At 55.8% G+C, this 23,600-nt stretch overlaps 1 protein-coding gene across 1 annotated transcript in view; it reads left to right on the forward strand.

Annotated features, from left to right (window-relative positions):
* The first annotated feature begins 292 nt into the window (after positions 1-292).
* Positions 293-23,600, forward strand: part of JAM3 (junctional adhesion molecule 3) — a 60,276-nt gene continuing 36,968 nt past the window's right edge. Inside the window, exon 1 of the mRNA XM_068160067.1 lies at positions 293-659. Within this exon, the coding sequence (XP_068016168.1) occupies positions 308-659 (352 nt within the window). The 5' untranslated portion in view covers positions 293-307. The remainder of the gene's footprint in view (positions 660-23,600) is intronic.

Consider the following 23,600-nt stretch of genomic DNA (forward strand, 5'->3'; position numbering starts at 1 on the left):
TGGTGAAGTGCACAGGTAGCTCTTTCCAGGGAAAGTTCTCACCAAGAAATCATTTGGTTTAGGGGTTGCTCACCCAACAGAGGGGAAACGAACACCCGTTCCAGAGCCAGCCTCGGATGTGTTTTGACAACCAAAAGGCAGCCTTTAAGATAACTTCCAGCTCTCCCTGGCTCGAAACCGTTTAAAGTCCTCCCAGCCCCTCACCCCGGGCGAATTTCCACCCTGCGGCGCCGGAGCGTTTAGGGAGCGTCTCCGGAGCGTCTCCTCCCACCCGCGGGGCGAACTTTTCCCGGGAAGGACCCGCGGGATGCGCCCGCTATGGGGGGCTGCGGCTCGGCATCCCCCCGCCCCTCTCCTTCCCCCTCTCCCTCCCCTTTCCCCCTGTCCCTCCTCCTCCCCGAGGACTATTCCCCACTTTGGGCAAGCCCCGCTGCCGGCCCCCTCCTCCCTCCCCGCGGTGCCAGGCTCCGCGCTCCGCGCCTCCCCGCCCGGTTTCCGCGGCAACGGGGAGCGCGGCACCCCCCGCCCCCGGGCCGCCCCCGCACCGCCGCCGCCGCCGCCCGGGAGTGCGCAGGCTCGGCGCGGCGGGCTCGGCTCCGCACACCCCATCATGGCGCTGCGGCGGCCGGCGCTGCTCCTGCTGCTCCTGCCCCTGCTCGGTGAGTCCCGCACACCGGAGCCGGCCCGCTGCTAAAGCGCCGGCGGGGCCGCTTCTCCTCTTCCCGCCCGCACCCGCGTCCCGGGCCGGAGGGACCCGCCGGGCACCGGGGAAAGAGAGGGGGGGATGCGCTGTCCCGATTCGCGATCCTGGGGAACGGGGGGAGATGCGCTGCCCCGGTCGCCCGTCCCGGAGAAGAAGGGGATGCGCTGCTCCGGCTCCGTACCGAGAAGGATGCGCGGCCCCGAGCCGCGGTCCCGGGGAGGGTAGGGATGCGCTGCCCCGGGGGGATGCAGGGACGGGACACCGGGCGGGACGTGGGGACCGGGATCGGCTCCGCTGCCCGCAGCGAGGATCCGCCTGCTTCCCGGGCAGGAGCGCGGTGCTGCGGGGAGTGTCTGGGGGGGTGGACGGAAACAAGAGTGGGGGGGAAACAGCCCAAACCCAGCTGAGCAAGGAGCGGGTCCAGGGCTGGGGGTGCCAGGAATGTGCAGGCTCGGCAGCAGGACACTGGTGCCTATTCAGGAGCAGGCACAGGCACCCATTGTTCCGGGGGCCCCGCATGAGTGTTTGCAGTTTTAATTGCAAAAACATTTGCTAATTCCCCCTCGGGAATGAATTTGGGCTCATTTGTTGTCTGGCTATTAATAGTGGGAGGGGGGGAAATGAGAAGGGGAGGGGGGACAGCAGCCGGTGGGCTTGCAGTCTCCCTCCCCCCCTGCTGCCTCGGCCAGGTGGCAGGAGGAGAACTGGGGTGGAGTGGGGCTGAGGAGGACAACCAGCGCCTGATGGCCACAATAAAGAGGGCTGCACACACCCGCGCAGCAGGGCAGGCACACACCTCACTGCTTGGGGCCAACCCAAGACTTTCACTCCGCTTCCAACAGTTTAGTTAAGGACACAACAATTCCCCAAGGACTCCCAAACAACTTGCAGAGCCTCTTGGGCCTCAAATAAGGCAAGGCTTGGGCAGTCTTTACCCAAAGAAGCACGCGGAGGGGTGAGAAGATGACTCTGATGCTCATCTGCGAGGAGGAGGTGGTTGTCACGCGCTCTGGGGTCTGTTGTTCACTTGCTGCTCGCTGTGGTTTGTGGCAGAAACCGTTTCAGCAGGAGAAATGGGTGGGGAGTGCTTGATCTTGGAGCATCACAGAGTCTTCTTCCAGGTGCTGACTCTGGAGTGGGATGTGGGATGCTCACTTTGAAGGAGAAGGAGGAGGAGGACAGACTTAGCACAACTTTTCCCTGCAGCTGGGCTGGCAGGTGGAAAGGTGTCCCATTTCCTTCCCCATCTCCTTCCCCATCTCCTTCCCCATCTCCTTCCCCATCGCCTTCCCCATCTCCTTCCCCATCTCCTTCCCCATCTCCTTCCCCATTTCCATCCTCTGTTGTGTGAGCAGCTCTGAAGTGTCCTGCTCCACCTGGCCACAAAGGCAGCAAGACTGTGAGTGAGCTGCAGACACTTCTGCACTTCTGCAGGCAAAAGTTGCCAGGACACCACTGGTGGCACACCTCTGCCTGAGCACATTTATCTGGTGAGTAAACCCAAGTGGCAACAGGGTTTGCTCTCCATTTAAATGCAAAGGGCCAGCTCCAAGTGCCTTAGCCTCTACTGATTTCCAGCTGTTCTCAGATTTGGGGTCATAAGCCCAGAAGAATGGACAGGGATGAGGTTGAGACTACAAAAGTTTGCTCCAACACACTTGGGACTTTACATCCTGAGAGGCATCCCACTTGGCTGGGGGTGTGCTGCCAGGAGTACATGAAGTTAAACAGGTACTGAAGTATTCTCCAGGCTTGGTGCTGGATAGTGAGATAGGAGTGAGACCATCAGGGTGTGTTAGATGCCAGCTGACTGCTTGGAAAAGAAACAGGGCACAAAACTGGAGCAGACAAAGCCAGCGAGGTGCTGAGATCTCAAGCTGCAAAACTGCAGTCAGAAGGGTAGGAGTTGGAAGGGACCTCTGGAGATTCATAGAATGGTTTGGGCTGGAAGGAACCTTAAAGGTCATCTGGTTCCAACCCCCTGCCGTGGGCAAGGACACCTCCCACCAGCACAGGGTGCTCAAGGCCTCATCCAGCCTGGCCTTGAACACCTCCAGGCAGGGGACAGCCACAACCTCCCTGGGCAGCCTGTGCCAGTGTCTCCCCAGCCTCACTCTAAACAATTTCTTCCTCATCTCCAGTCTCAGACTCCCCTCTCCCAGCTCAAAGCCATTCCCCCTTGTCATCTCAGGACAAACCCTTGTAAAAAGTTCCTCCCCAGCTTTCTTGTAGCTCCCTTCAGGTACTGGAAGGCTGCTCTAAGGTCTCTGCAGACCCTTCTCCAAATCATCCAGTCCATCCCCTCTGCCAGAGCAGGGTCACCCAGGGCAGGTCACACAGGAACACATCCAGATGGGGCTTGAAAGTGTCTAGAGAAGGAGACTCCACAACCTCTCTGGGCAGCCTGCTCCAGGGCTCCAGCACCCTCACAGCAAAGAAGTTTCTCCTCATGTTGGACTCTAAGCATGCTTTGGACTCTTAAGGTGCTGTTGAGAGTGTAAGTCTAAGGGACTGCCTCCTCCTGCAGTGGTACTGCCCGGATGGACCCTGCTCTGGGTCACAGCCTTAAAACATTGCCACAGAGCAAGAGGCAGGGAAGCATGGAGCACTCTGCATACCCTGCTGCAGGCACTAGGAGCATCTAAAGCTTCTGCACATCAGGGACATGCCATGGCCATACCAGTGGAAGCTGTTGGCAGCAGGGGTGGATAGAGGGGCTTGCGACTGGCATCGGTGTTAGGTCCTGCTCTGAGGTCTCTGTGGAAAGAGATATTTGGATGGTGAGGGCTTCACATGCAGAGCTGTGGAGGCCCTCCCAGAACTCTCAAGTATTTCCTGTTGGAAGCGAAAATGTTGATGTGGGGAGGAGATAGGGCAAGCTGCTGGCAGCTTTGATACTCAGTTTTGGAGCTGAGTATCGAATCTCCCTTTGATTTCATTCCGAGGTTTTGCTAACGTGTTGGGTTCTGCAGAAAAGGCTTCTTCAGCTCTCCAGAGCAGAAGGGCTCATTTCCCTCCCTCCTTCCTTCCCCCTTTCCTGCCTTCCCCCTTTCCTGCCTTCCCCCTTTCCTTGCTTCCCCCTTTCCCCCTTTCGCCCTTTCCCTCTTTCCCCCTTTCCCCCTTCCCCCCTTCTCTCATCCTTTCTCTCTCTCTCTTCCTTCCTTTCTCTCCCTCCCTTCCTTTCTCTCCCTCTCCCTCCCTTCCTTTCTCTCCCTCTCCCTCCCTTCCTTTCTCTCCCTCTCCCTCCCTTCCTTTCTCTCCCTCTCCCTCCCTTCCTTTCTCTCCCTCTCCCTCCCTTCCTTTCTCTCCCTCTCCCTCCCTTCCTTTCTCTCCCTCTCCCTCCCTTCCTTTCTCTCCCTCTCCCTCCCTTCCTTTCTCTCCCTCTCCCTCCCTTCCTTTCTCTCCCTCTCCCTCCCTTCCTTTCTCTCCCTCCCTTTCTCCCTTCCTTCCTTTCAGTTATTTCATATGTGAAGTCCATCTGTCCCAGCCACCAACAACTGTTGAGGCAGCTGTCAGTGCCAAAAATCACTGGGTGGAAATGCTGTCAGCCCAGCTCCAGTTGTGATGAGTTGCTCACTGGGATTTTCTGATGGGAAGTGTTTGCAGGCTTGCTTTGCAGGCAAGGGGGGAGGGAAGGGGAGAAGTAATAAATACATGAACTAAATGAAATTGGGATGAGTAGAGTAGAGTAGAATGGAATGGAATAGAATGGAATGGAATGGAATAGAATGGAATGGAATGGAATAGAATAGAATAGAATAGAATAGAATAGAATAGAATAGAATAGAATAGAATAGAATAGAATAGAATAGAATAGAATAGAATAGAATAGAATAGAATAGAATAGAATAGAATAGAATAGAATAGAATTAACCAGGTTGGAAAAGACCTTTGAGACTCAGTCCAACCTATCACCCAACACCATCTGGTCAACTAAACCATGGCACCAAGTGCCTCATCCAGGCTCTTCCTAAACACCTCCAGGGATGGGGACTCCACCACCTCCCTGGGCAGCACATCCCAATGGCCAATCTCTCCTTCTGGGAAGAACTTTCTCCTCACCTCCAGCCTAAACTTTCCCTGGCACAGCTTGAGACTGTGTCCTCTTGTTCTGGTGCTGCTTGCCTGGCAGAAGAGCCCAACCCCCACTTGGCTCCAACCTCCCTTCAGGCAGTTGGAGAGAGCAAGAAGGTCTCCCCTGAGCCTCCTCTTCTCCAGGCTAAGCAACCCCAGCTCCCTCAGCCTCTCCTCACAGGGCTGTGCTCCAGACCCCTCCCCAGCCTCCTTGCCCTTCTCTGGACACCTTCCAGCATCTCAACATCTTTCCTAAACTGAAGGGCCCAGAACTGGACACACTTTGAGCGCACACTTTGAGAGCCATGCCAAAACAACATTCTTAGGAAGGGCTTGGTGTTCCTATTTGGGTCAGCAAGATCTGGCATCACCACCAAAGCGTGGTTGGAGGCACATCTACTTTACAGCTGTTGACACAGAATGTGACACCAGCACATTCCCTCTTGGCTCTGGATGTTTCTGAGGGTGACCTGAGCCCTGGAGCACGAGCAGAGTCCAAGAGGAAAAACAGAATCACAGGGTCAGGGTTGGAAGGGAACTCAAGGCTCATCCAGTCCCAACCCCCCTGCCATGGGCAGGGACACCTCACACCACAGCAGCTTGCTCACAGCCACCTCCAGCCTGGCTGCAAACACCTCCAGGCAGGAGGCTTCCACCACCTCCCTGGGCAGCCTGGGCCAGGCTCTCATCACCCTCCTGGGGAACAACTTCTTCCTAACAGTCAATGTCAATCTCATCATCCCCCCCCGGTCTTATCACTCCCTGACACTCTCAAAAGTGCCTCCCCAGCTTGCTTGCAGCCCCCTGCAGATCCTGGAAGGCCACCAGAAGGTCTCCTGGGAGTCTTCTCCTCTGCAGCCTGCACAACCCCAACTCCCTCAGTCTGTCCTCACAGCAGAGCAGCTCCAGCCCTCTGCTCCTCCTCCTGGCCCTGCTCTGGACACCTTCCAGCCCCTCCAGAGCCTTCCTGGCACAGAGGCTCCAGAACTGGAGGCAGTACTCCAGGTGTGGTCTCAGCAGAGTGGAGCAGAGGGGCAGAATCCCCTCCCTGGCCCTGCTGGCTGTGCTTCTTTTGCTGCAGCCCAGGCTCTGCTTGGCTCTCTGGGCTGCAAGTGCTCACTGCTGGCTCCTGCTGAGCTTCTCCTCCACCAGCACCCCCAAGGCCTTTTCTTCAGGGCTGCTTTCCAGCCAGTCCCTGCCCAGCCTCTAGCAGTGCTTGGGATTGCCCTGCCCCAGCTGCAGGACCTTGCCCTTGGTCTTGTGAGGTTGTCTTGAGAGGTTGTCATGGGCTCACCTCTCCAGCCTGTGCAGGTCCCTCTGGATGGCCTCCCTTCCCTCCTGTTGTCTGGTTTCTCTTAGTGGGGAGCAGGAGCTCTGGACTGAGGTGCTGCTCTGCTGTGAACTCAGCTGCTTTCACTGACCTGTTTATTTTCCTCTGCAAGCTGAATCCTGGCTCTCTTGGTCCACTGCAGCTGTTGTCCAGTTATCTGTCCACACACTGAGGGCTCACAGTCACAGGTTGCATTGGGTTGGAAGGGACCCTCAAAGGGCATCTTGTCCAATCCCCCTGCAGTCAGCAGGATGACTCCAGCTGGATCAGGCTGCCCAGGGCCACACTGAGTCTGATCCTGAATGTCTCCAGGGATGGGCCTCAACCATGTCCCTTGGCAATCTGTTCCAGTGTCTCCCCACCCTCACTGGAAAGAATTTCTTCCTCATCTCCAGTCTCATTCTCCCCTCTCCCAGCTCAAAACCAGTGTCCTTCATTTTATCATATCAGTCCCAGCCCTTGTCCATAGTCCCTCCCCAGCTCTCCTGGAGCCCTCTTTAGGTACTGGAAGGCTGCCCTAAGGTCCCTCTGGAGCCTTCTCTTCTCCAGGCTGAACAGCCCCAACTCTCTCAGCCTATCCCCACAGGGGAGGTTCTCCATCCCTCTGATCATCTTGGTGGCCTCCTCTGGACCCTCTTCAGCAGATGCTTCTTGTATTGGAACCCCCAGAGCTGGACACAGAGCTGCAGGTGAGGTCCCACCAGAGCAGAGGGGCAGAATCCCCTTTCTCCACAGGGGGAGTTGCCAGAAACCACCTAAAGAAGTAAATGAAGTGGAGTGAGCTCCTGCACTTAGCTTCACAAAGTAGGACAAAAGCTGCTCTGCTGTGGCTGGCTCTGGCTCCTGCCCCACCAGGCAGCCTGATCCTCACTTGAGGGTCTCCAGCACTGCTCAGCCCTGACTCAGTTTCCTTGCAGCTCACTTGGGTTATTCTGTCAGTTCCTCTTGCAAACTGGTGCTGGCTGCTTTATCAGCCCCAGTGAGGAGTGTTTGTGTGTGTGCTGGAGCAGGGCTGGCCTCCCAGCTGTACATTTGGAGCTAATGCCTCACAGTTGATTGCTCCAAGCCCTGGTGATCTGGAGGAGGTTCGTGAACTCCTCACAGAGCAGGCCTGGAGCGGTGGGAGGGAGTTAAAGCAAGGGGAAAAGATGTCCACAGCCCAAGGGGGCTCCTCAGGAGTCCTGTTGCTTGGATTGCAACACTCTGAGCTGGGTTAGGAACTGGCTGGAGGCTGAGCCCAGAGAGTGGTGGTGAATGGTGCCACAGCCAGCTGGCAGCCAGGCACCAGTGGTGTGCCCCAGGGATCAGTGCTGGGCCCTGTGCTCTTTAACATCTTCATTGATGATCTGGATGAGGGCATTGAGGCAGTCATCAGCAAGTTTGCAGGTGAGACCAAGTTAGGAGCAGATGTTGATCAGTTAGAGGGTAGGAGAGATCTGCAGAGGGACCTCAACCAACTGGACAGATGGGCAGAGGCCAATGGGATGGCATTGAACAAGTCCAAGTGCCAGGGGCTGCACTTTGGCCACAGCAACCCCAGGCAGAGCTACAGGCTGGGGTCAGAGTGGCTGAGAGCAGCCAGGCTGAGAGGAACCTGGGGGTGCTGATTGACAGCTGCCTGAATATGAGCCAGCAGTGTGCCCAGGGGGCCAAGAAGGCCAAGGGCATCCTGGCCTGCATCAGGCAGAGTGTGGCCAGCAGGAGCAGGGAAGTCCTTGTGCCCTGTGCTCAGCACTGCTGAGGCCACCCCTTGAGTCCTGTATCCAGCTCTGGGCTCCTCAGGTCAAGAAGGACATTGAGAGACTTGAAGGTGTCCAGAGAAGGGCAAGGAGGCTGGGGAGGGGTCTGGAGCACAGCCCTGTGAGGAGAGGCTGAGGGAGCTGGGGTTGCTTAGCCTGGAGAAGAGGAGGCTCAGGGGTGACCTCATTGCCCTCTGCAACTCCCTGAAGGGAGGTTGTAGCCAGGAAGGGGTTGGTCTCTTCTGCCAGGCAAGCAACACCAGAACAAGAGGACACAGTCTCAAGCTGTGCCAGGGGAGGTTTAGACTCGAGGTGAGGAGAAAGTTCTTCACCGAGCGAATCATTCACCATTGGAATGTGCTGCCCAGGGAGGTGGTGGAGTCCCCATCCCTGGAGGTGTTCAAGAGGGGATTGGATGTGGCACTTGGTGCCATGGTCTAGTCATGGGGTCTGTGGTGACAGCTTGGACTCGATGATCCTCGAGGTCTCTTCCAACCTTGGTGATACTGTGGCACTGTTCTGCCAAGGCAGGAGCCTGTCTTGCTGACCTGCCCCTCAGCCAGGTGAGACACCAGCTCTGTGCCTGCAAGCCAGTGGCCCTGCTTTGAAACTGCTGTTGAGAGCAAAAGAGATGAAGTCGAGATAGGAAATTAATTAGGATAATTACAGCCTCAATCTGGCTTCTCCATCAGCTGCAGTATGCACTGCACCATCGTTCCCCAATTGATAAGGGCTGTTTGCCTTCCCTCTGAACCCCCCAGGGAGTATCATGTGTTGAGGAGACACAGGATCCAAACCCAACCCAGCTCCATGTGGAGGAGGAGCGAAGGGTGTGTGCCCTGCACCACAACCCATCCCTTGGCTGAGTCAGGACATGGCCTGAGAAGCACTTAATGGCTTTAATTGCACTAATGAATGTCCTGGACACAGGCTTAATTTTCAGCCAAAGGGGCTGGATTGCTGCTTGGGTGTAGCTGTGTCAATAGCTGTGCCTGGGGGGTGGAGGAAATCATCTGCTGGGTTGCAGCTCTCCTGCTGGAAAGCAGAGTGCTCAGTTTCAGCAAAAATAAACCACCACAGCAAATCTGGGCTGGGTTGGTCTGGTTTGGGCTGGAAAGCTCAGGTCTCTGTTTGCTCAGGGCCCTTCAGAGTGCTAACACCCTCAGTATTGAGTCCAGAGGGATTGTTTGGAGAGTGGAATTCTTCTTAGAAGCATAGAATCAAGCAGGTTGGAAAAGACCTCAGAGATCATCAAGTCCAACCTGGCACCCAACACCTCCTGACAACTCAACCATGGCTCCAAGTGCCACATCCAATCCCCTCTTGAACACCTCCAGGGATGGGGACTCCACCACCTCCCTGGGCAGCACATTCCAGTGGCCAATCTCTCTTTCTATGAAGAACTTCTTCCTAACATCCAGTCTAAACCTCCCCCTGGCACAGCTTGAGACTGTGTCCTCTTGTTCTGGTGCTGCTTGCCTGGGAGAAGAGCCCAACCCCCACCTGGCTACAGCCTCCCTTCAGGGAGTTGCAGAGTGCAAGAAGGTCTCCCCTGAGCCTCCTCTTCTTCAGGCTAAGCAACCCCAGCTCCCTCAGCCTCTCCTCACCAGCCAAAATGTGCAGCTGTAGTGGACAGGAGAGCAAAGCACTCTGGGGACCTCCCCAGGGCACTGGTCTGAAGGATAACCAACTCCTCACTCACAAACCTTCCCACTTCAGACAAGCAGAGGCCATGCAGGCTTCCCCTGGGGATGAGCAGTGAGGGAGAGGGTCTCTGTGTGTGTGTGTGTGTGTGTGTGTGTTAATGATCATGGCACCTTGGGACATGGTTTAAAGGCCATGGTAGTGTTAAGTCAGTGGTTGGACTTGATCACAGAAATATTGAGGTGGGAAAAGATCCTCAGGACCACCAAGCCCAGCCCAGAACCCCAGAACTACAAAGTTCACCTCTAAACTATATCCCCAAGCACCACATCCAAAGGACCTTTCAACACATCCAGGGTTGGGGACTCCACCACCTCCCTGGGCAGCACATCCCAGTCCCTGTCCACTCTTGCTGGGGAAAAATGCTTCCTACTGTCCAGTCTAAACCTGCCCAGTGGCAGCTTGAGGCCATTCCCTCTTGTTCTGCCACTAATTCCCTGTGAGAAGAGACCAGCAGCAGCCTCTCCACAACCAGGTAGCTGTAGACAGCCATGAGGTCTCCCCTCAGCCTCCTCTTCTCCAGCCTAACCATCCCCAGCTCCTCCTGCAGTCACCAGATTCATTCTCCCAGCCCCTCACAGCCTCCTTGCCCCCTGCACTCGCTCAGTCTTGGAGGCCTTCTCCAACCCTCACAATTCTGCGTGGCTCTGTGATGTTTCCTGCCCAGCAATGGCCAGCTGAGGGGCTGTCAGCACCCCTTCCTCAGCACCCCCTGCTGCACTTGTAAGGGAGCTTTGTGTGGCTCCTTGTGCCCCCAGCTCAGCTGTCCAGCACGCAGCTTGGAAGTGCAAAACCAGGACAGCTGCAGCACTGAGCTGGTGCCCAGTGCTTATTAGAGCAGCATCCTAAGCCTGGCCTTCAAATTCTCTTTCAAACCCACTCATATGCAAGAAGAGAGGTCTGGAGAGAGAGAGAGAGAGAGAGAGAGAGAGAGTTCCCCTGCAGTTCTTGAAGTGTCTTGTCAAAGCTCCTTCTCTGCTGCCTTGGGTATGGAAGGAAATTGCTTTTGGTGCCTGCTCCAAACCAGCCCAGTGGCAGGGAGGAAAAGAAAGAGCAGCAAATGCAGAAGGAAAATTTATGGGAGCTGGCAAAAAAAAGAGAGTGAAAAGTGAAAATCAGAATCATCTCTGCAATTCCCCCTGGCTCCTGAGAGCACAGCTGGGGGAGGATTCCCAGGGACTCAACCTGCAAGCTGCTGAGTGCTGTCAAAGGGAGTCCAGTCCACGCTGGGCTGGCATGAGCTAATTAAAGAGAGAAAGCAGCCCTGGGCATGCTGGAACCTGACAGCCCACAGGTACCTGAGATAGGCTCCAAGAAGTTAATGGGGATTGTTCTGTCATGCAAGAATCAGTTGTCAGGATAAATAAACAGGATGGATTGGGCTGGGGAGTGCTCCTGGTGGGCTGGAGCACGGGGCTCAGCACAGAGGCAGTTAACAAGGGGAAATGAAGGATTCAGCCCAGCAGTAGATGAAGGAGGTGAAATTAAATTGTGTTCAGATAATGCTCAAGGTTTACTTCTTTTTGTGGTTGATTTTGAAGTCATAAATCCCAGGGATTGGAGAGTTAAAGCCAGGAACAGGCTCTAACCTCCTCCCATCGATGTACCTGATTATTAAGCCACAAATGTAAGCCCAGGGAGGGGTTGAGGAGTCCTCTTAGTTGAGCTGGGCACAGCTGGCTCCTCTGAAGGCACTGAGCTTTAACCCTGCAGGGTGCTGGAGCTGGGGCATGTGGCTAGGAGGAAGCAGTTGACGATGCTCAGCAGCATTGCAAGGGTTTAGCTGAGGGAGCTGGGGTTGTTCAGCCTGGAGAAGACTCCAGGGGCACTTAGAGCTGCCTTCCAGCACCTGAAGGAATCTACAGGAAGGCTGGAGGGGAATTCTTTGTGTGTGTAGAGACAGGACAAGGGGGAATGGTTTGAAGCTGAGGGAGAGCAGGGTTAGAATGGAGCTGAGGAAGAAGTTCTTCAGTATGAAGGTGGTGAGACTCTGGAACAGGCTGCCCAGGGAGGTTGTTGATGCCCTCTCCCTGGGGGTGTTTCAAGCCAGGCTGGATGAGACCTTGAGCAGCCAAGTCTAGCTGAGAAGTGTCCTTGCCCATGGCAGGGGCATCAACCCAACACCACCATGGATATTAAACCATGTGCCCAAGTGCCATGGCCACACATCTCACAGTCTCACAGTATCACCAAGGTTAGAAGAGACCTCAAAGATCATCGAGTCCAACCTGTCACCACAGACCTCAGGACTAAACCATGGCTCCAAGTGCCACATCCAATCCCCTCTTGAACACCTCCAGGGATGGTGACTCCACCACCTCCCTGGGCAGCCTGTTCCAGTCCCTGACCACTCTTGCAGCAAAGAAATTGTTCCTCACCTCCAACCCAACCCTCCCCTGGCACAATTTCAGGCCATTTCCTTTTCATCTATCACCTGATTCTAGGGAGAAGAGACCAATTCCCAGCTGGCTCCCACCTCCTTTCAGGGAGCTGTAGAAAGCAGTGAGGCTTTCCCTCAGCCCCCTCTTCTCCAGACAAAACATCTGGGAGCTTGGGTTCAGTTTTGGACCCCTCACTCCAAGAAGGTCGTGGAGGGGCTGGAGGAGGGCAACAAAACTTACAGCCTGGAAAGCCAATCAGATCCTGGGCTGCAGCAGGAGAAGTGTGGCCAGCAGGGCAAGGGAGGTGATTCTCCCCCTCTGCTCAGCTCTGGGGAGACCCCACCTGGAGTCCTGCCTCCAGTTCTGGAGCCCCTATGGCAAGAGGGATCTGGAAGGGCTGGAAGGTGTCCAGAGAAGGGCCAGGAGGATGAGCAGAGGGCTGGAGCACCTCTCCTGTGAGGACAGACTGAAGGAGTTGGGGCTGTTCAGTCTGGAGAAGAGAAGGCTCCCAGGTGACCTCATTGTGGCCTCCCAGGATCTGCAGGGGGCTCCAGGAAGGCTGGGAAGGGACTGCTCAGGATCTCAGGGAGTGCTAGGACTAGGGGGAATGGAATGAAGCTGGAGGTGGGGAGATTGAGGCTGGAGGGGAGGAGGAAGTTCTTCCCCATGAGAGTGGTGAAGCCCTGGACTGGGTTGTGCAGGGAGGTGGTTGGGGCCCCAGCCCTGGAGGTGTTTGCAGCCAGGCTGGCTGAGGCTGTGGCCAGGCTGATCTAGTGTGGGGTGTCCCTGCCCATGGCAGGGGGGTTGGAACTGTCTGATCCTTGTGGTCCCTTCCAACCCTGACTGATACTGTGATACTATGATAAGGGTCTGTAGAACAGGGCTGGGGAGGAGCAGCTGAGGGAACTGGGGGTGTTTAGTGTGGAGGAGGCTGAAGTCCCTCAGCTGCTCCTCCCCAGCCCTGCTCTCCAGACCCTTCTGTGGGCAGGCTCCAGCCCCTCCTGATGAGAATGGCTGGGTGAGCAGCCCCCCAGTCGCAGCTGTGGAAGGAACCCAGTGTGTCCATGGGCAGGGCAGCTTCTACCCTGGACCTTGAGGGTCCATTAAGGAGATTGCTGCCTGCTAATGGACTTCCTCCTGAGGGCTCTGGCTGCTAACACTCTCCTGAATGATTTCTGGGAGCTTCCACGCTTGCCAGCAGGGAAGGTGTTGCAAAGTCCTGCAGTTCCTGCTGCTTCTGTAAAACAGCTTTTATCCCCTCAAAGGATCTTATCAACAGCTATTTTTAATGCACACTTAAATCCTTGCTTTAATCTTGCCTTCCCCCCCCTCCCCCTTCTGCATTGATCCCTGCAAAAGCCCAAAGAGAAACATTTCCTCAGACCCCACCGCGGGGTTCGGAGTTGGCTATTTTTAGAGCCTGCTGAGCATCCTCCAGGCCCTCTGCAGCCCTGAGGAAGGGAAGTCCCAGCTCTGTGGACAGCAGTGACTTGCACCTCTGGACCAGGCCTGACTTCCAGGGAGGGAATCTAAACATTGCAACCAAAGCAAGGCAAGGCAAACCACGATCAAAATGCAGACACAACCAAAGCACAACTACAACCCAGCACAAGCAAAACACAACCAAAACACAGAGCACCACCAAAGCACAGCCAAAACACAACCAAAGCAAAGCACAACACAACCAAAACACAGCCAAAACAAGGCACAAACTAAACACAACCAAAGCACAACCAAAGCAAAACCAGCACACAACCAACACACAACCAACACACAACCAAAACACAACCAGAGCAAAACACAACCAAAGCACAACCAAAGCACAACTAAAACACAACCAAAACGCAACCAAAACACAACCAAAGCAAAACACAGCCAAAACACAGCCAAAACAAGACACAAACTAAACACAACCAAAGCACAACCAAAGCACAACTAAAACACAACCAAAATGCAACCAAAACACAACCAAAGCAAAACACAGCCAAAACACAACCAAAACACAGCCAAAACAAGACACAAACTAAACACAAGCAAAGCACAACCAAAGCAAAATCAGCACACAACCAACACACAACCAACACAAAACCAAAGCACAACCAGAGCAAAACACAACCAAAGCACAACCAAAGCACAACTAAAACACAACCAAAACACAACCAAAACACAACCAAAGCAAAACACAGCCAAAACAAGACACAAACTAAACACAACCAAAGCACAACCAAAACACAACCAAAACACAGCCAAACCACAACCACAACCCAACACAACCAAAACACAATCAAAACACAGAGCACCACCAAAGCACAACACAACCAAAGCACAACCAAAGCCCAACCAAAACACAACCAAAGCAAAACACAACCAAAGCACAACCAAAACACAACCAAAGCAAAGCACAACACAACCAAAACACAAAGCACAACCAAAACACAACCAAAACAAAACACAAACTAAACACAACCACAGCACAACCAATGTAAAACCAAAACATAACCAACACACAACCAAAACACAACCAAACCACAACCAAACCACAACCAAAGCACAATCAAAACATAACCAAAACACAACCAAAGCAAAACACAACCAAAACACAAAACCCACAACCAAACCAAAACACAAACAAACCAAAACAAAAAGAAGAAACAGCAAAACCAAACCACAACAAACCAAAATACAACAAAACACAAACAAAACAGCACTGGTTAGGCCACACCTTGAGTCCTGTGTCCAGTTCTGGGCTCCTCAGTTTAGGAAGGAGGTTGAGCTGCTGGAAGGTGTCCAGAGAAGGGCAAGGAGGCTGGGGAGGGGTCTGGAGCACAGCCCTGTGAGGAGAGGCTGAGGGAGCTGGGGTTGCTTAGCCTGGAGAAGAGGAGGCTCAGGGGAGACCTTCTTGCTGTCTACAACTCCCTGAAGGGAGGCTGTAGCCAGGTGGGGGTTGGTCTCTTCTCCCAGGCACCCAGCAGCAGAACAAGAGGACACAGTCTCAAGCTGTGCCAGGGAAAGTTTAGGCTGCAGGTGAGGAGAAAGTTCTTCCCAGCAAGAGAGATTGGCCATTGGAATGTGCTGCCCAGGGAGGTGATGGAGTCCCCATCCCTGGAGGTGTTTAGGAAGAGTCTGGATGGGGTGCTTGGTGCCATGGTTGATTAGGTGGTGTTGGGTGATAGGTTGAACTCGATGATCTCGAAGGTCTCTTTCAGCCTGGTTTGGTTCGGTTCGCTTCAGTTCTATTTCTATTTCTATTTCTATTTCTATTTCTATTTCTGTTTCTGTTTCTGTTTCTATTTCTATTCTATTTCTATTCTATTCTATTTGGATGAGGCTCTGGCCAGCCTGATCTAGTGTGGGATGTCCCTGCCCATGACAGGGGGGTTGGAACTAGATGATCCTTGTGGTCCCTTCCATTCCATTCCATTCCATTCCATTCCATTCTCCTTGCTAAGGCTGGAGTGCACACAGAGTCATAGAAGGGTCTGGGCTGGAAGGGACCTCCAAAGACTGTCCCAGTCTGACCTCTCTGCAGTCAGCAGGGACATCCCCAACTAGATCAGGCTGCCCAGGGCCTCCTTGAGCCTCACCTTGAATATCTCCAGGGAAGGGGCCACAACCACCTCCCTGGGCAACCTGTTCCAGTGATCCACCAGCCTCCTATAAAAGGACTTGGATGGGGCAGATCTGATCTGTCAGGGAGCGAGGAGCTGGTGGCTTATCTCAGTTCTTCTGCAGGAGCAAATGGCTCTCAGCTGGTCAGTGCTGATGGAGTCATCTTTGAACTGCTGATCTGCAGATGAAAGGCCTTGGAAGTGCCTGCTGAGTCTCATGGGCTGTCCCTGAAGCAGAACTGGCTGTTTGAGGTGGGAGCATCCCTCAGTGTCTGGTGTTTTCCCTTCGTTTTGGCCAGGCCCTCACATCCCATAAATCACAGGGCGGTGCGGAGCTCTGCCGGCCGCAGCTGCCTCGTGCCTGCTGGAGGGGAGGTTAAACCAGGTACTAGCTTCTCCCTTCCTCCATCAAAAATCCTCTGGTGGGCCTGGCCAACACACAGCTGTCGTCACCCACGGGCCCTGCGTGCTCTCCCACACAACAGGGCCAGAGGAGCCCTTTGAAGTCTGCCTGGGGGCTGGCAGCAGCTTCTGAGGCGCTCCGGTGCCTTCCCTCTCCCAGTTGCCGACCATGCCTTGAGTTCTCCAAGTCAACAGCTGATCAGGGCTGATGAATCTGCAGGGCTGGCTGGCTGGGGCTCTGCCAGCAGGCAGAGGAGACTCCAGATTCCTGTCATTTGTGGTGCTCTGTGAGCATGGGAGGGCTCGGGGGCTCTGTCCCTGAGGTTGTGCTGAGGCTTTCTGGTCACCCACCAGCAGCTCACTGGCGGGCAACAATAGAGGCTGTTCTCCTGGCCTGGGGAGGCTCCTGGTGCTCTGCTGCAGGCTCCATGGTCCTCCTCTTGCTGCAAATATTTGGAACAGATCCTGTTTGGCTGTTTTGACAGTTTGACTCAGCTATTAAATGACAAAGGCAAGCTGGCCCCAGGTTCACCGCGATAACAAGTTGCTCTACAAAGAGGGGAGACGAGGGTCAGGCTCAGAGATGAGGCAGCAGGCTCTGCAGGAGACTCTCAGGAGATGAGGGTCAGGCTCAGAGATGAGGCAGCAGGGGCTGTGGCAGAGGCTCAGGGGATGAGGGTCAGACTCAGAGGTGAGGCAGCAGGGGCTGTGGCAGAGGCTCAGGGGATGAGGGTCAGGCTCAGAGATGAGGCAGCAGGGGCTGTGGCAGAGGCTCAGGAGATGAGGGTCAGGCTCAGAGGTGAGGCAGCAGGGGCTGTGGCAGAGGCTCAGGAGATGAGGGTCAGGCTCAGAGGTGAGGCAGCAGGGGCTGTGGCAGAGGCTCAGGAGATGAGGGTCAGGCTCAGAGATGAGGCAGCAGGGGCTGTGGGAGAGGCTCAGGGGATGAGGGTCAGGCTCAGAGATGAGGCAGCAGGGGCTGTGACAGAGGCTCAGGGAATGAGGGTCAGGCTCAGAGATGAGGCAGCAGGCTCTGCAGGAGAGTCTCAGGAGATGAGGGTCAGGCTCAGAGATGAGGCAGCAGGGGCTGTGGGAGAGGCTCAGGAGATGAGGGTCAGGCTCAGAGATGAGGCAGCAGGGGCTGTGGCAGAGGCTCAGGAGATGAGGGTCAGGCTCAGAGATGAGGCAGCAGGGGCTGTGGCAGAGGCTCAGGAGATGAGGGTCAGGCTCAGAGATGAGGCAGCAGGGTCTGTGGGAGAGGCTCAGGGGATGAGGGTCAGGCTCAGGTGAAGCAGCAGGCTCTGCAGGAGAGTCTCAGGAGATGAGGGTCAGGCTCAGAGATGAGGCAGCAGGGGCTGTGGCAGAGGCTCAGGGGATGAGGGTCAGACCCAGAGGTGAGGCAGCAGGGGCTGTGGCAGAGGCTCAGGGGATGAGGGTCAGACTCAGAGGTGAGGCAGCAGGGGCTGTGGCAGAGGCTCAGGAGATGAGGGTCAGGCTCAGAGATGAGGCAGCAGGGGCTGTGGCAGAGGCTCAGGAGATGAGGGTCAGGCTCAGAGATGAGGCAGCAGGCTCTGCAGGAGAGTCTCAGGAGATGAGGGTCAGGCTCAGAGATGAGGCAGCAGGGGCTGTGGCAGAGGCTCAGGGGATGAGGGTCAGACCCAGAGGTGAGGCAGCAGGGGCTGTGGCAGAGGCTCAGGGGATGAGGGTCAGACTCAGAGGTGAGGCAGCAGGGGCTGTGGCAGAGGCTCAGGAGATGAGGCAGTGACCTGGCCTCGACTCTCAGAGCTGGAGCTGGGTTGCCTGCAGCATGTGAGGGGATTCCAAACCTCCCTGGCTGTAACGCTGAGCAGCCTCCAGGAGAGCACATTCTGGAGCTTCATTCTGGCTGCTTAGATGTTTCCCAAGAGCTTTTCAATTCCTGGCTCATCCTGGGTCACTCCTGAGACAGACATCTCACATCTGTCACTCAGCTCCGCGTTCTGGAGGCGAGGCAAAGTGTTTCTTCACTACAAAGGCTTCCCCCCTCTCCTCCCTCCCTCCTTTCTGTGTCCCTCATTGAGAAGCAGGAGCTCCTTCAAAAGAAATGTGAGGGAACCCATTTGCAGCATTTACAGCTGCTTCCCCGGGCTCCAGTGGCCTCCTCTTTAGCAGCAAGCTGTTAAGCATGTTCTTAAGTGGGAAGATAAGTGGTGTTAGGATCCTTTCATCTCCTGGCTCAGAGCAGGCTGGAGATAACTGATAAAGGGATGACAGCAAGGAAGATGCAGAGGCACCTTTGGATTTCATTCCTGCTTTGCCAGGCAGCCTTGAAAGCACATCTCTGGTGGGAACACAGGCTGGTAAAATAAAGCTGGTCCTTCCTTTCTCAGCATATGTCTTTTCCTCATGTCTCTGAGGCAGCTCCTCTGTCTGTGCCAGCAGAGCTGGTGCAGACTGAGCTGGGTTCTCCGTTTCAGAGCCCTCCTTCTGGTGCTGACATTCGAGGGACTTGGCTGCAGTTGTCTCTAGACACTGTTTGGGCTGCTGGTTTCATTTCCACATTGCTTTGTGAGTTTGAGTTCTCTCTTTTTTCCACACCCCTCCTCCCTCCTCTTCTTCTCCTCATCCCAGCAGGTCCTTTGTGGGTTTGAGCTGTGCTTTGAACAGGAATGCCTGTGCAGTAGTGGGGTGAGGGGGGAGAGCAGCCTGGCACGCGGTGGGCAGGGATGCATTCCTCTGCAGGGATGCGGGAGCGCAGGTTGGCGACAGCTTCACGTGGCTGGGAGTCCTCAGGCCACTCTTTCACAGAGCCTCCATTCAGTTCCAGGATTCCTGCCTTAGTCCCTGGGCTGCTGGCTGAAACAGGTGGCAAGCACATGCCTGCAAGGGTCTTTACTGGGGGTGGTCCTCAAGGTCAGCTGGATCCACAGCCCACATTCCGGCAATCCCTCTACCTCCTCCGCTGGCCTGGCTGGCTCTGGGCCATCCAGCCCCGGGGGTGGGGGTGGGGGGGTTCCTAACCGTGGTGCCCACACTGCTGGTTGAAAACAAACCACTTGAAAGCTGTGTTTGTGTGGGCACAGCCTCCTGCATTTTCCTTCCTTCAAAGACATGAGGAAGAGTGGTTGGGGCAGAATGTCTCCGAAGCTCCCCGCCACCTCGCTGCCTGGCACTCAGCTCACCTCCACCTGAGAGGAGGCAGCACCTGCAGGACCCAGAGCCTACAAGAAAGCTGGGGAGGGACTTTTGAGAGGCTCAGGGAGTGATAGGACTGGGGGGGATGGAAAAAAATTAAAGGGTCAGTGCTGGATGCTGGTGCCAGGTGCTACCCCGGGGCTCTGGCTTCAAGGAACTTGTGCTCAGGTCACCAAGAAACCTCTCCAGCTCCCTTGGGTTGAAGGTACCATGAGCATTTGCCTGAGCTGCTGTGGCTTGTGGCCCTCTTCTGGTGCTGCTTGCCTGGGAAAAGAGCCCAACCCCCACCTGGCTCCAACCTCCCTTCAGGGAGTTGTAGAGGGCAAGAAGGTCTCCCCTGAGCCTCCTCTTCTGCAGGCTAAGCAACCCCAGCTCCCTCAGCCTCTCCTCACAGGGCTGTGCTCCAGACCCCTCCCCAGCCTCCTTGCCCTTCTCTGGACACCTTCCAGCAACTCAACCTCCTTCCTAAACTGGGAAGCCCAGAACTGGACACAGGACTCAAGGTTTGCCCTAACCAGTGCTGAGCACAGGGCAGAATGACCTCCCTGCTCCTGCTGGCCACACTCTTCCTGATGCAGGCCAGGATGCCATTGGCCTTCTTGGCCACCTGGGCACACTGCAGGCTCATGTTCAGCCTACCATCAACCAGCACCCCCAGGTCCCTCTCTGCCTGGCTGCTCTCAGCCACTCTGCCCCCAGCCTGTAGCTCTGCCTGGGGTTGCTGTGGCCAAGCCGCTCCGGAGTGTCTCTACCGCTCTGTTAAACACAGACTCTCGCTCCCAGCCCTCGGCATGCTCTGTGTGGTGGCAACTCTTTGAGAGAGGAGGCTCAACCCTCCCCAGAGCACACCTCTGTGCCTGGCAAGCCTCCCCTCGGCCTGGGCTGGGGAGCCGCCGCACAGCGCCGCTTGGCTCTTCCACCCTCCGGCTCCGGCATCGCTGCCCGGAGTGCGAGCAGAGGCTGCGTCCTCCCGCTCAGCTCAGCCCCCCCAGAGCCTCTGCACCTCGCTGTTACTCAGCACTTTTCCCTGAGAGGGAATTAAGTAGGATTTCTAGGTCATTGTGGGCCTGTCAGGAGGAATCGTCTCCTGCAGACCTCATTATCAAGGCTCTTTCTGCCACGCCAGGCTTCAGAACAATTGCAGCCTGGTTCCCTAAACACTGACTAATGAGACAGAGCTGTTAGCAGCAGTTTGCTAAATAAAGGCTGCTCCTGCCCCAGACAGAACAAAGCCAGACTGGATTTTCTTAGCTGTCTCCTCACACAGAAGGTATTTCAAAGGACCCTTATTAAAATAATGAGCTGGATGCTGCTCTGGGGGCGGCTGCGGAGGGTCAGTGCTGGGTGCTGGTGCCAGGTGCTTCCCCAGGGCTCTGGCTTCAAGGAACTCGTGCTCAGGTCACCAAAAAAACCCTCTCCAGCTCCCTTGGGTTGAAGGTACCTTGAGCATTTGCCTGAGCTGCTGTGGCTTGTGGCCTTCCAGGATCTGCAGGGGGCTCCAAGAAAGCTGGGGAGAGACTTTTGAGGGTGGCAGGGAGTGATAGGGCTGGGGGGGATGGAGCAAAACTAGAAGTGGGGAGATTGAGATTGGATGTGAGGAAGAAGTTGTTCCCCAGGAGGGTGGTGAGAGCCTGGCACAGGTTGTCCAGGGCAGTGGTGGAAGCCTCCTGCCTGGAGGTGTTTGCAGCCAGGCTGGAGGTGGCTGTGAGCAACCTGCTGTGGTGTGAGGTGTCCCTGGGGCTGGGACTGGATGGTCCTTGAGCTCCCTTCCAACCCTGACAGCTCTGTGATTCTATTCTCTGATAGTCACTTGCTGCCTCATGGTGCACAAGCTGCTGTAGCTCTTGGTGACCTCCATTGTCTTGGGTGCCACAGGGAAGATCATAGTATCATAGTATCAGGCAGGGCTGGAAGGGACCACAAGGATCAGCCAGTTCCAACCCCCCTGCCATGGGCAGGGACACCCCACACTAGATCAGCCTGGACAGAGCCTCAGCTAGCCTGGCCTTAAACACCTCCAGGGACAGGGCCCCAACCACCTCCCTGCACAACCCATTCCAGGGCTTCACCACTCTCATGGGGAAGAACTTCCTCCTCCCCTCCAGCCTGAATCTCCCCACCTCCAGCTTCATTCCATTCTTTGGACTCTGGGTTGTAGTGAATCTTGCCCAGCATTCACAGAGATGCCTTTGGAAAGGTGAGGGCTGCAGCATCAGAGCAGGTGGGACAAGTGGGACAAGCTGCTTTGGGAAGGAGCTGGAGATTTGCAGATTCATAGAGTCACAGAATGGGTTGGGTTGGAAGGGACTTTAAAGCTCATCCAGTTCCAAGCCCCCTGCCATGGGCAGGGACACCTCCCACCAGCCCAGGCTGCTCAAGGCCTCATCCAAGCTGGCCTTGAACACCTCCAGGGATGAGGCATCCACAACCTCCCTGGGCAACCTGTGCCAGTGCCTCACCAAAGGCTTCTGCTTGTACCTGGATGCTGAGCAGAAAGGAGAGAGCCCCCACTTGAGCAGTCTGAGGCCAGGTCACCTGCCCAGGTGCCTGTGAAGAGATTTCTCATCCCCCCCTGCTGCCAGAAGGGGCTGGGTTACAGATGAGATCTGAAGCACAATGGGATGGGTCTGACTGCTGCAGGCTGCAGCAGGCACAGGAGAGCTGGGGGTTATTACCTGGCCAGTTTGTAGGCTTGTTTGAAGTGGTGCTTTGATGTGGCAAGGGGAGTCCATGGAAGGTAAATGGTGTCTAGACAGGTTTTTCTCACTCCCTGTTGTTGTCTCTGAAGCAGGAGAAACGGTGCCAAGCAGGCTGAGTGGCTCCAGGATGTGAGAGGCAGAGCTATTTCTAGAGAGATGGGGCAATGGTTCTGCAGGAGAAGCCAAGCCAGCTCTTGCTGAACCCTTGGTGAACCTCCTTCAGGTGGGACAGCTCCTCTGGGCACTGCCTGGATCAGCTCACTGCAGCTAGAGGCTATTGAGAGGTGGCTGTGGTGTTCCCAGGTGAGCTGGCAAGGTGCAGAGCTCTGGGAGAGGCCCATGAACAAGTGGTCTGTGTGGTGGGGTTGGGAGTCCAGGGTGGCAGAATGTTGGCAGCAGTGGCTGAGGGCTCAGGCTGGCTGCAGCAGCAGCAGTGTGCTGAGAGAATGCCTCCTCTCTGCTCTGCCCCTGTGAGACCCCCACCTGGAGCACTGCAGCCAGTTCTGATGTCCCTGTCAGAACTGTTGGAGCAGGTCCAGAGGAGGGTCACAGAGATGAGCCAAGGGCTGGAGCAGCTCTGCTATGAGCACAGGCTGAGGGAGCTGGGAGTGTTCAGCCTGGAGAAGAGTAGACTCTGGAGGGACCTCAGAGCTGCCTGCCAGTACCTGAAGGGATCCTGCAGGAAGGCTGCAGAGAGACTTTTCCTGGGGGTGTCTGGAGACAGGCCAAGGGGGAATGGTTTGAAGCTGAGGCAGAGCAGGGTTAGAGTGGAGCTGAGGAAGAAGTTCATCAGTACAGGGGTGGTGAGACTCAGGAACAGGTTGCCCAGGGAGGCTATGGATGCCTCCTCCCTAGGTTGGATGAGGCCTTGAGCATCCTGTGCTGGTGGGAGGTGTCCCTGCCCATGGCAGGGGGTTGGAACTGGATGAGCTCTAAGGTCCCTTCCAACTGAAGCTATTCTGTGATTCTATGGTTCCTCATCCTGGCTAGCTGGATGCTGCCAGGGCTTGCCCAGCAGAGCTGGCCTGTGTGCCCCAGTAACAACTGCAGGCAGTGGTTCAGCTACCCTGGGAGGGAGAGAAAAGGCAGGGCAGGATCTGGAGAGACTTGTCGCCGGCTGGCAAGCTGTGCTGTCAGCGCTGCCTTGGCTCTGATGTGCCATCTCCCCCAGGGTGTTGGGGAGGGGAAGTGGAGCCTGGATTCAAATGCCTATTGTCTGTCCTTCAGCTGGGAGCAGAGCCAGGAGAGAGAGAGAGAGGCTCTGGAAGCATCTGGTGCAGGGGCAGATGTTAGGGGAAGCAGACTGAGCCGTGGAGCGCTGGCGTTCCAGAGGAGCCTCAAAGGTTAAGTGCCCGTGTGTTGGATCGTGTGCATGGAGGTCAAGAGAGGAATCCTGGGCTCCTGGGATTCCTGCTGGGCTTGGGGAAGCTTTTGGAAGGCAGCTCCTGCCGCTGGGACAAGTCCCTCTGCAGCATCTGTGGGTTGCCCAGGTGAGTGCTGCTCCAGGCCCCATTTGGAGGAGCACGGCCACATGGTGCCAGAGCTGATCTCCTGGGGGGACCTTCAGAGGTGTGCAGTCGAGTTCAGCCTGGCTCCTCTCTCCTCCAGCCAGCTGCCAACTGCTGCAAGCAGGAGCTGAAGGCAGAGTATTCCCTGACCCTCCTGTCCCCTCCCTTCAGCCCTGCCAAAGCAGGGCTTGGCCACAGGTTTTGAGCAGAGCTGGAAACTTGGCACTGAGGCGAGGAGCAGAAAGGAGCCCAGCTTGCTCCTCTGTGTATGGGTTGGCTTC

This window comes from Melanerpes formicivorus, unplaced genomic scaffold (assembly GCF_026170545.1).
Source record: "Melanerpes formicivorus ecotype bairdi unplaced genomic scaffold, bMelFor1.0.p_v2 SCAF_47, whole genome shotgun sequence".
Classification (NCBI taxonomy): Eukaryota; Metazoa; Chordata; class Aves; order Piciformes; family Picidae; genus Melanerpes; species Melanerpes formicivorus.